Consider the following 11,469-nt stretch of genomic DNA (forward strand, 5'->3'; position numbering starts at 1 on the left):
GAGAGCCGAAAGGGGAATAGATTTTAGTAATAATATTTCAAATTGAACCCTCTGTTTTCAGTTCTTTATATACTTCATTTTTTTTTAGAAAAACTAGTTATTTTCTATTTCTACATTAAAGAAAACCCCTCAAAAAACAAATCATAACTGCCTTTTTTTCAAAATTTTTAATGTCGATATTTTTTTCCTGAAAAAAGAAAACAAACAAACAAATGGAACAATGTTTTTCATGATAACTTCAAGAACGTTTCAAATGAATCATTTGATCTATGGTAGAGCCATCATAAAGATGAAAGTTATCAAGCCATCAACCTACAAGTTTAGCTCAGCTAACAAATCAAAATACTCCCCACTGAACAATCCCTATCATATAAAATTACCATGATAAAATCTAATAGGCCATTATTAATCTTGTAACATAATATGTGCATACAACTTGTCTTTGTAAGATCAGTATGACAAAAAGAAGTGAATAAACTTCATTAAAATCAGATTGATCATATTATTTTTCTTAACATGACTATATGGGAACATGCAATTGATGATGAAGTGTTCCAACTTTTGTGAGCATTAACATGTGCAAATGTTTCTTGCTACTCTTTGGGGTGCTTGGAGATTGCACAAGAGGCTGGTGTTTGATCAAAATCCTTAAACTTTGAAGTTTGAATCGCAGTTCCACAGGTCCGTTTGACTGCTATTGACTATCTCCTTCTACTTGCCAGGATGGCTGCCCTTTGTCGACGAAACTGCTAAGCGGGTCGTCCATGATTATCCCCCTGGCTGATGTGCAACCCTTCCTAGCTGGGGCTTGGGGAGAGCAATTGTTCTGCCCCTTCTTTCCTTTGTTCTATATATGCCAAATTGCCAATCAATCAAGCTTGGTTTTGTTACCCACGGATATTTGTACCTTGAATTAATAGCAAAATTTATTTACTCTATATAACAAGAAAATCAGTTACCTTCTTTGTCATGTTAATTGTTTTGGTACATTATGCCTCATGTATAACTGCATGAACACAGAAAAATGAGAAGATGTTTGCAAAATAACATTTGAGATTTCATCTAAAGCTACATCAGCCAGTTTGTGCTGCATGGGAGTTTACCTTAAATGTGGGGGAAATGAAAAGATTGAAAGACAATAAGAGTGCAGGAAAGCTTCACTATTAACACGTGATTCCCCTTCAATGATGAAATCAGAACCATTTCAGCTTAGTGAAAAATTAACATCAATGCATTTATATAATTACAAAAAAGAAAAAGGAAATAATGATAGATGCCCACAAGAAACGTATGACAACCATCTAGTCACTGAAAATGCCATAAAATAAGCAATGACAAAGCAAACGCTTAGGGTGGATAAAGCAGAATAAAGAGTAACAATCATGTCAAGATCTAAAAGCATTAATATGTAATGGATATCCTGAAGAAGGTAACAAAACACAAGTTAAAAAGAAAGAGATACAAACAACATTTTGTGATGTCTAACAAGAAGAATCTCACCAACTTTTATCCTTGCAATAGGCCTCTAGATATCATTTCACGAAGAAGTTTCTCCGCTTTATCATTTTCACCGTTTCCAAAAAGAGCACGAATGATTGTTTCATAAGTCACAGCATCTGGTAAGCAACCATTGTCTTCCATTTTTGTCATGAGTGCCAATGCTTCGTGAAGCAGACCCTCTTTGCAAAGCCCATTGATCATAATGGTGTATGTCCGCACATTTGGACGATAGCCTTTAATGAAAAGATCTTGAAATATCTCTTTTGCATTTTGAAGTCTTCCACTTTTGCACAGGCCATCTAGAAGTATGCTGTATGTATATATATCTGGATCAATGCCACTCTCTTTCATTTGATTGAATAACATAAGTGCCTTGTCATGTTGTTTGATATTGAACAAAGCATCCAGCAAAGAACTGTAAGTGACTATATTAGCAAGTTGACCTCGATCATGCATCTTTTCAAGAAGCTCAAAGGCACAAAGGATTCTCCCTGATTTTCCCAAGCCATCAATTAGAGTGTTGTAAGTTACCGTGTTTGGAACCAAGTACTTACGACGCATTTCTTCAAAGAGATTCAAGGCTTCATCGACCATTTTACTTTTGCACAAGCCATTAATCATGATACTGTAACTTCGAACATTAAGTGACACTCTGCTTTGGGCCATAGTGTTGAATACAAATTTTGCCTTATTTACCTCATTAACCAGACAATGCCCATCCATTAAGCTGTTATAAGTGACCACATTTGGTTTCACACCATGTTTTGTCATCAAGCCCAACACATTCTTAGCATCTTTGATCTTTCCTTCCTTGCATAGCCCATCGATCAAAGTATTATAAGTATAAACATCAGGAGTAATGTTTATGAGAATCATATCATTTAGCAAAAGAACGGCTTCCTTGAGTTGACCCGCAAGGCACAATCCATAAATTAGAGTGTTGTAAGTGATAACATTGGGAGAAATTCCCTTAGCAAGCATTTCAGAATATAAATGAAAAGCATCACTTACAAGCGCAACCTTGCAGAGGCTATCAATAATTGCGCTGTACATTACGACATCAGGAACAATTCCATACTGTGGGATCTTTCTCAAAACTTGAATAGCAGCAGATGTGTGTCCGGTCTTACAGAGTCCATTAATCAAGGTCCCATAAGTGACTTGATTAAACTGAAATCCATGAGCCAGCATTGTGGCATGAAAGTGCAGTGCTTTTTCAACATTACCAGAAAGACAGAGGCCTTTCAGGATTGTTGTCAACGTTACGGCATTAGGTTGAAAACCCATCCTAAAAATCTTGGCCAATACAGAGAAAGCAAGCGTCATACGACCCATGCCACAGCAACAATTGATTAAGATATTCAAAGTAAATAAGTTGGGAGCAATTCCCCTGGCTTGCAATTGCTGAAAAAGGGAAATGGCGGTGGGAAAATGGTTGGTCTTGGCAAGAGATCCCAAAATCTTGGTGAATTGGAAGATGGACGGAGGGCGACGCATAGAGAGCATGCGAGTGAAGGAATCAACAGCTTCATCAAGTGATTGGGGCTGAGAGTGAGAGGGAGAGTGTAGGGATGAAGTTGAAGGGAAGCAAAGACGGAGAGCGGAGTGGGAAACAGAATTTGGGAATTGAAAAGCATACCTTAATTTGATTGCTGAGGAAGAGAACAATGACAACATTCTTTTCTTGCAATCAAGTGGAGTATTGTAAAAGGGAATGAATTGAAGAGTGCTTCCACCTGAGAGAGTGAGAGCGATATCAAGCTTATTTGATTTCTTTAATTTGCCAAAACTAAAGAATTAGTAAGTTTTGGGGTAAAATAGACAGTTAAACCAAATCCAATTTAATATTACATAATTTATCTAAATAAAAAAATATTATATGAATCTTTTCAATTTTTTTTATGTAAATTGAATGACCAGATTTAGTTGTTCTATGTAAATTAAAACACACTAATTTATATATCAATAATTCTTTAAAGTTTTGAAAGACCAAAGTTATTAAATTTAGATCTTTTAAATTTTATATTTTTATTTTAAAGAATAAAATATGAACTTTTATTATTTATTTTATGGTGTTTGCTTCGGTGTGATGATAAATTTATATGTATTAGTATGATAAAAATGTGGACAAATTAAAACATGACATGTAAATTATAATTTCTATATCAGCATTTAATTTTTATTTTTTTAAAATATATATTATAGTATTATTTTTACTAAAACACTCTTATAATTTAATAAAAATAAAAAATATTTTTTATATAATATACAAAAAGATTTAGTACATATTTGGGTACCATTATTTTAATAAAAAAAGTTTTTTTTCAATAAAAAAGATTTTTTTTTTATTTTGTAGTATCTTTGACAAATTTCTAATAATAAAAGTAAAAATATTAAAAAAATAAAAAAAAATTATCTTTTTTAAAAAACTACAATTTACATTTTTTTTTAAAAGATCTTTTTTCTTTAAAAAAATATTTTATAATCATTGATAAACAAAAATATCCTTACTAAAATTTTAAAAAGACATTTTTTACTCTTTTATTTCATGGATGAATGTACATCAACGCCAAATACTTGGGCACTAAACTGTGCTTTTTACATGCCTACTATACAAATGTGTGATATGCTTATGCCAGAGGTGGAAGCATGTCATTACTCAAATGATTACCACTCACATCAAGAACCTTTAGACTAAGCAAATTCGATGAGAGTGTTTGAAAAGCTGCATGTCATATGTGGAAGAAGTTGCCTCGAACCAATTTGAAGCTAATGATAAAGACTTGAGAGATGAAAAGCCATCCACACATGATAGAATGGTAGTGGAAGTATTCAATGAGTTATCTCCTAAGTCAAGCACCTCCAGATTATTTAATCTCATCCCTGCAATGTAAAGTAAATATAGCAATATTATTTTGTACATTCAATATCTCCTTCATATCTTGAACCTCAGAACTAGGTTCCAATTCAAATCGTAGAACTGACTTGATTTTTGTATACTTTTTAATGTATTTCAGGTAAATATTACTTAATTGATGCTGGTTATCCAATTTTTAAGGAATTTTTAGGACTTTATCGTCATACAAGATATCATATTCCACAATTTAGACTAATGCCAAATTTTAGATCAAACAATGAAAAGTTTAACTATTGTCATTTAAGTTTAAGGACAGTAATTGAAAGGACTTTTAGAGTATGCAAAGCAAGATGGAAGATACTACAAAACATGTCATTAAGAGCCAAATTTAAAACCCAGCGTGATATTATTGTTGCATCTTTCACCTTTCATAATTTTATAAGAATGATGGATTCTGATGACATAAGTATTTTGTAAAAGTTTGAAGATATTGTTTCGTTACAAGCCAATGAAGATGACAGTACTACTATAAAAAATGGATCAACAAATTCTGAAATTAATGAATGGGAAGAACCAACACAAGAAGATGTTCAGGCAATGGAAGAAATAATCAATTATCGGATCAAATAAATTAGTATAAATAATTATTTTTCTTTTATTATTATTAATAAACTCTTTTATGATTGAATGTCCCAGAAATTATTTTCTTTATGGAAACATTGTTGGTGTATTGGCCCGATATGGGTGAGAGAGGTGTTTTCCGGGAGGGTGGTGTCAGGGACAACACGCCGGGGGCGTGATGAGCTAGCGAAAAGAAAGCGCGCTGACAGCACCGGGGGCGGCGAGAAGCGGTGTAATCCGTGAAGCTTGCTGGGTTCCGTGTGGCAGCATCACGCGGGAGCGTGTTGCAGGCCTGCCTACATGCAGGGAACACCCCCCTCCCCGGTAACCAGCGGCCAGCCCCTATAAATTCAGCTTCTTCCTCCATTGAAGAACAGAGAGTGTGGCATGAAGCAAGAAAGGAAAAAAAAAAAAAAAAAGGCAGCGTATTTGAGTGAGTGTGAGTGTTAAAATAGAGTGTGGGTAGCTTGAGTAATAGTAGTGGTAGTGAAGGTGTAATCAGTTGGGGTGCTTGTAGGAAAAAAAATAAAAAAAAATTGTAGAAATTTAAAAAAATGGTATGTAATTATGCGGCGCCTGAAGAACATATTATCAACTATTTGGAGCATCCAATTTATGTAAGTTGATAAATTTTAATTTATTATATACTGAAGTTTTTTAAATATTGTTGTTGTTAGTATTTTATAAATATATAGAAGAAGGTCTATTTCTTTTTATATTTTACGACTGTGTTAGAATAAAATTTGAATCTGTAAAATATAATTATAATTTTTTGTATATAATTTTTTTTAGTATTATCATATATTTTTTTTATTTTTGAATATATAAATTTTGTTATGATTATTAATGAAAGTAATGCATAAATAATAAATATTTGAATTTTTTAAGATTAAATAATTTTTTCGGTATTTATAAAATATTAATAAGAATAAATAGATAAATAAATATGTATGAACTAGCTCTGTGAACTATCATTGAAAAAATAAATAATATTAAAAATATTATTTATTTATGTAAAAAAAAGAAAAGAATTATATATTTATTTATTTTAAAAAAAATGATTGGCAGTAAACAAAGAAAATATGTAGTTCAGTGAATAAATAATTTAATGTATTTATTAACATTTATTTATTTATTTATTTTAATTCAATAATTTTTTTTACAGTAGATAAAGAAATAAATAAATGTTAATATATATTTTTTTTAATAACTTTTCTTAAAATGGAATTATTTCATGTGGTTAGCAAACAATTTGAAATTTAATAAATATTAATAACAAATTTTTTTGTAATATATATAACCTATTTAAACTAACATTTTTTTAATGCAGCCTAACAGGAATTTGTTGGTGCGTAAACTGGATCCGCCACAGACGTGGAATCCGATGGTGGAAAACTACCTACGCGCCACGGGATTCTACCACGTCTCTAAAATTGGGGTAATACGTGGATTTCACCCGTTATTAGCTGCTCTGGTCGAAAGGTGGGGGCCAGAGACTCACACCTTCGTATTGCCGGTGGGTGAGGTTGCAGCGACATTGGAAGATGTCGCTTATATATTTGGCCTACCCATTGACGGAGAGGCTGTGAGTGGATGGACAGATAGTAGTGGCGACTTCGTGCAAAGCCAGAGCTACGCGATATTCGGTCGGGAGCCAGAAGTCAGTAATTCTTCAAAATCCTATATAAAGCTGGCTTGGGTAAGACGTGTCAGAGACGCGGAGCCGTTAGACACTGAGGATTCTGTTAGGCGATATGTCAGATGTCATATCTTCTGTTTGTTGGGGTCGACCTTATTCGCGGATAAGTCGACCGCATACGCCCACGCGAAGTATCTACCGTTGCTTCGAGATTTCGACCGGATCCATACTTATAGTTGGGGGTCAGCATGTCTTGCACATCTTTATAGAACATTATGCCGTGCATCACGATTTGATACAAAGGAGATGGATGGACCTCTTAATTTGTTGTTTGTTTGGGCATGGGAGCAAATGCCATGTATTGCGCCCGTACCGAGGAACACCATTCCACCCGCTGAGATACCAGTTGCAAAGAGGTAATAAGTCTTATTTTAGTCATGTGTTATATTCACGATGCATGTTTGATTTAGGGTTACATATGTAAATCTTTTCAACGAATCATGTTTCAGGTAGAGTCATTCGGCGCGCACCACAGCGTGGTCATCGAATACTGTAGTGACATCCGGCTGCTCCACATGGGGCATCAGTAGGTACGGGCCATGGTTTGCAGGGTCATGGTTCCGACCCCTCGTCAGCGACTGCGTCATGTGATAGTGGTTTCCATCGGCGGGATTACACAGTTGTTGATGACTACAACCCAGGTGCATTCGCTCCGACAGAGGCAGGTGGGTCCTCCACTCCGGCAGAGGCAGGTGGGTCACGCGATCTGGGCGAGGCAGGTGGGTCGGTTGCTCCGGCAGAAGGAGGTGGTTTGGCCGCTCCGGGTCACCCGTATGACCTACGGACGGAGCGAAATCCACCTGATAGGTATACTCCGTCTCGATTTGGTCAGGGCATCATGGGTAAGGGACTGAATTGGATGGCTGGAAAGAAGTGAGCTTGGATTTAGGGTTTTTAGATTTACTTGTAAGAATTAAGCTAATGTAATTCGTATGTTCTGTATGTTGACCTATGTAAAACGTAGTTAACGTTTTGTATGTTTACTTCACGAAGGTAGCAAATGATAATAATAAAAATACAAAGACGACTAGTATGAAAATCATCAGCTTACACAAAACAAATTTAAAAATACAAACACAACTACTATGAAATTTAAAAATACAAACACGACTACTATGAAAAATATCAGCTTACAAACACGAAAAAATTAAACGTCATTCACCCCCACCACTCGGTCCAGCACGCTGAGGACATCGACTCCGACAATAACCCTGAGCACCACAGAGGCGGCATATTCGAGGACCACGCATGTCACGTGAATCCATCTCATTCAAGTACCGGGTCAATTTGGGGCGACCTTTCGACGTTCGTCTCAAGGTGGGATTAGCGACCAATGTGGGTCCCTCATATGCGGGCCATGTCTCGGGATCACCTAACGGTGTGAACTCAAATTTATATACCTTACGAATCTCTGTCATCTTGTACACGTCATGCAGATACAGCTGCCAATCGAGACACTGGTTAGCACAGCAAGCAATAACATGGCGACAAGGTAGTCGTTCCACCTGAAAGTGCCCGCAGTCACACGTCCGTCGCGCAAGGTCAACAACTGACACCTTCCCGCTAGCCATGTCGCGCACCTCAAACACCTCATTTTGTCTGTCAAACCGGTGCACTACTATATTCCCAGCCTGTTGCATATTTGCCTCTATCCGCTGTTGTGCAAATACGGAGTAAGTAAACCTAGCACGCTTGCGTTCGTGAGCCTCGGCACTCTTCCGTGTAAAAAGTTCATTTAACCGATAATATGTTGCTCGGACCAGCGCCAGCACAGGTAGATTACGGGCACCCTTCAACACTGAGTTAATGCACTCGACAAGGTTGGTCGTCATATGGCCCCATCGATGCCCCTCGTCGAATGCCAACACCCAATGTCTGAGTCCAATGGCATCGCACCACCTGGCATATGCCTCGCCTCGCTCTCCCAGCCTCTTATAGTTGATGTTGTACTCCTCCACCGTTCTTGAATACCCAATGTTGACAACAAGCTTCTGCAAGTGAGGGACTTTGAATGCTCTTAGGAAATTGCTGCCGATGTGCCTTATACAAAACATCCACCATGCTCTTGGAGGTTGTCAGTCACCTCCGGAACGATTTACTGCTGCTCGAATTGACTCATGCCGATCTGAAATCATACCCACACCGTCTTTTCTGACAACATGCATTCGCAGATTTCTGAGAAAGAAGTGCCACGCATCAGCTGTCTCCCCTTCCACCAGCGCAAAAGCTATAGGCACAATGTTCTGGTTCCCATCTTGTGCAACAGCGACCAGGAGTGTTCCTTTGTATTTTCCATATAGGTGTGTGCCGTCCACCTGAACTAGAGGCTTGCAATGCCTAAATGCCCTAACGCATGGATTGAAGCTCCAAAATACGCGATGAAGTATTTTTACACCTTGCGCCTCCTCATTCCCGTTGTACAGTGGGCGTGTTTCTATTTGCACAACTGACCCAGGTATCTTCTGAACCATGACCGAGAGCCACCATGGCAAGGCTTGGTAAGAATCTTCCCAACCACCGAAAACTTTCACTATGGATTTCTGCTTTGCCAACCAAGCCTTTCGGTAACTGATGGTATAGTTGAACCTTGACTGGACTTCTGCTATTATAGATTTCACCTTGATTGACGGGTCAGTCTCGATTAACGGCATTATACTATCAGCAACGGTATCCGAGTCCAACTTGGAATGATCCTGTGAAATCATTCCCATTGTGCACGTGTGCCTTCCATTGTATCTGCGTATCTCCCAACAATCTTTCTTCCGTATCAAGCTGGCTCGGATAAGCCAGTCGTACCCACGCCCATACATCTTGCATTTTGCATAGAAGGTCTGTGGCTCAGACTCATACATTTCGTAGTCAACTCCTCTAACGATAGTGTATCTTCTAATTGCAGCCACCACCGACTTTCTGGAACTGTATTCCATTCCAATCCGGAACTCTCCGTCCTCAGGATCAGCAACGCCTACAGAAAGCGGAAAATCATCGTTCATTAAGCATTCCAAAAGTATCAATTAACAAAAACATATTATTCATGCATGACGTACCTATGTTTGTATATTCCAGAAATTCCGGTGCATGCATGGCATCGAGATCCAACTCACGCATGAATGGTGGCACGTTCATCGGTTGACTGCTCGAGGGATGAACCACTATATTCTCCGTTGCTGTCTCAACTCCCACATCACCATCCTCGTCTTCATCGCCGGCTTCATAAGTGGCTTCGAAGTCCTCTTCGCTGTCACTATTCATTCCCTCGTACACTGTAGCTCTATCGTCCTCTATATCTAAAACATTTTGAATCCCTTCTGTCTCTACGCTTTCAAACTCAACATATAGCTCAATCTGTGGCTGTCGCATCTGAGTCTGCCGGTAAATTTGAAACATATTCTGCATACTCCCTTCGTCAGTGATTGGCATGGTATCAAACTGTATTAGACCACCAAAAACTACAACTGGATTCCGGTACAAAATTCTGCTCACTCTCATTAACGTACCGTTCTCCATGCTTTGACAGAGACCGTTCTGAAGCTCCATTAACGTCATGGTGCATGGAACCACAAACGAAAATGAATTCTGGCAGACAAACCTCACTCCCTCATGAGTATTGCGTATTATTTCACCGTTGCGATACACCACCAAGTTTGCAGTACCCTCAATTGCACTACCAACACTCACAGAACACTCAAAGAACACTCACACACTCTTACTCAAAATAAAAATGCAGCCCAGCTCTGCCTATATATAGATGGGAGCATTCACCACGCCCCCCACGTGCTGCCTGCCGCAGCCAATCAAGTGTCGCCACGTGTCATCACGCCTCCCACGTGCTAGGGCCAGGTCAGCACGCCCCCCCCCCCCCGTGCTGAGTCAACACGCCCCCGGCGTGATTCCAGCTCCGACCAACGACGTTGCGCCACGTTTCTTCATGCCCCCGGCGTGTAGCAGGCAACACGCCCTCTGCGTGTTGGCCTTGCTTTACAGACGTCCACAAAGTAGTAATACACATGATTCTTCCATTTCTAGCCAAATCACCACCAGCTTTCCTATATCCAAATTCTTGAGCCTGAATGTCCTTTTAAGTAATTTTATTATTCTAAAAGTACTTTTGTGTTCAAACAATAACATTTTTTAAATAAGTACTTTTAATTAAAATATCCAAACATAAAATTATTTTTATTTTTGTAAAAATTCTTTTAAAAAAAATTATTTAAAAAATTTTTTTTTTTAGAATGACACCAAACAAACCCTTAAATATTCTTCTTTTTATATTGAATAAAAATCATCTTTTTAAATTAATTAAATTTTAACATTCAACTAACTTTAATCTTATATTTTAAAATCTTAAATAATTTAAAAAATATACAAAAATCCATCTGATTATTCATCTATACTAAAATTTTTTTTGAGTAATTATCCAAATCAGTCTCCAAGGATTTTAGAATTGGACATTTTAGTCCCCAAAAAAAATTAATACACAGATCAATCCCCAATGTTTTACTCCGGCAGACAAATCAGTCCCCAATTCATTTTCCGGCAGAGTAATTACCCAGATCAGTCCCCAAAGATTTTAAAAACGGACATTTTAGTCCCTAAGAAAAACTAATGTACAAATCAATCCCCAATATTTTTCTCTGTTAGACATAATAGTCCTCCATCCAAAAATAAAATAAAATAAAATAAAATAATTATTATTATTATTAATTACACAATAATATTGTACTATATTTTTTGTGTTTTTTGGACAAAAATAATGATAAATTTATTCATTAAATTCTTATATATATATATA

General features: G+C 37.2%; 3 protein-coding genes across 5 annotated transcripts; all 3 read right to left on the reverse strand.

Annotated features, from left to right (window-relative positions):
• Positions 1–345: 345 nt before the first annotated feature.
• Positions 346–3,273, reverse strand: LOC107644197 (uncharacterized). 3 transcript variants are annotated; one of them, XM_088487720.1, is made up of 5 exons: positions 3,140–3,273; positions 1,501–3,026; positions 1,104–1,179; positions 960–1,006; positions 346–847 (listed from the first exon to the last, which is right to left on the reverse strand). In XM_088487720.1, exon 2 carries the CDS (start codon positions 3,004–3,006, stop codon positions 1,507–1,509), a length of 1,500 nt encoding a protein of 499 aa, XP_088343846.1. In that variant the 5' UTR covers positions 3,007–3,026; positions 3,140–3,273; the 3' UTR covers positions 346–847; positions 960–1,006; positions 1,104–1,179; positions 1,501–1,506. The 3 variants fall into 3 exon arrangements, with proteins under 3 accessions (XP_088343846.1, XP_088343845.1, XP_088343844.1); XM_088487719.1 differs by having other exon boundaries at positions 1,501–3,045; positions 3,140–3,262; XM_088487718.1 differs by having other exon boundaries at positions 1,501–3,270.
• Positions 3,274–7,831: 4,558 nt separating this feature from the next.
• On the reverse strand, positions 7,832–8,731 carry LOC148566029 (uncharacterized). Its single transcript, XM_088487345.1, has one exon. It carries the CDS (start codon positions 8,729–8,731, stop codon positions 7,832–7,834), a length of 900 nt encoding a protein of 299 aa, XP_088343471.1.
• Positions 8,732–8,752: 21 nt separating this feature from the next.
• LOC110272128 (uncharacterized) lies at positions 8,753–10,214 on the reverse strand. The gene is made up of 2 exons (XM_021123982.1): positions 9,725–10,214; positions 8,753–9,642 (listed from the first exon to the last, which is right to left on the reverse strand). Exons 1-2 carry the CDS (start codon positions 10,212–10,214, stop codon positions 8,753–8,755), a joined length of 1,380 nt encoding a protein of 459 aa, XP_020979641.1.
• Positions 10,215–11,469: the final 1,255 nt, after the last annotated feature.

The sequence above is a fragment of the Arachis ipaensis genome, chromosome B5, assembly GCF_059453495.1.
Source record: "Arachis ipaensis isolate K30076 ecotype BB chromosome B5, ASM5945349v1, whole genome shotgun sequence".
In the NCBI taxonomy this organism is placed as follows: Eukaryota; Viridiplantae; Streptophyta; class Magnoliopsida; order Fabales; family Fabaceae; genus Arachis; species Arachis ipaensis.

Coding starts and splice junctions, on each gene's coding strand:
- LOC107644197 (XM_088487718.1), bottom strand. CDS start 3,177: ATGTTGTCATTGTTCTCTTCCTCAGCAATCAAATTAAGGTATGCTTTT.
- LOC148566029 (XM_088487345.1), bottom strand. CDS start 8,731: ATGTTTTGTATAAGGCACATCGGCAGCAATTTCCTAAGAGCATTCAAA.
- LOC110272128 (XM_021123982.1), bottom strand. CDS start 10,214: ATGGAGCTTCAGAACGGTCTCTGTCAAAGCATGGAGAACGGTACGTTA. Junction 9,643..9,724: donor TCTGGAATATACAAACATAG/GTACGTCATGCA, acceptor CGCTTTCTGTAG/GCGTTGCTGATCCTGAGGAC.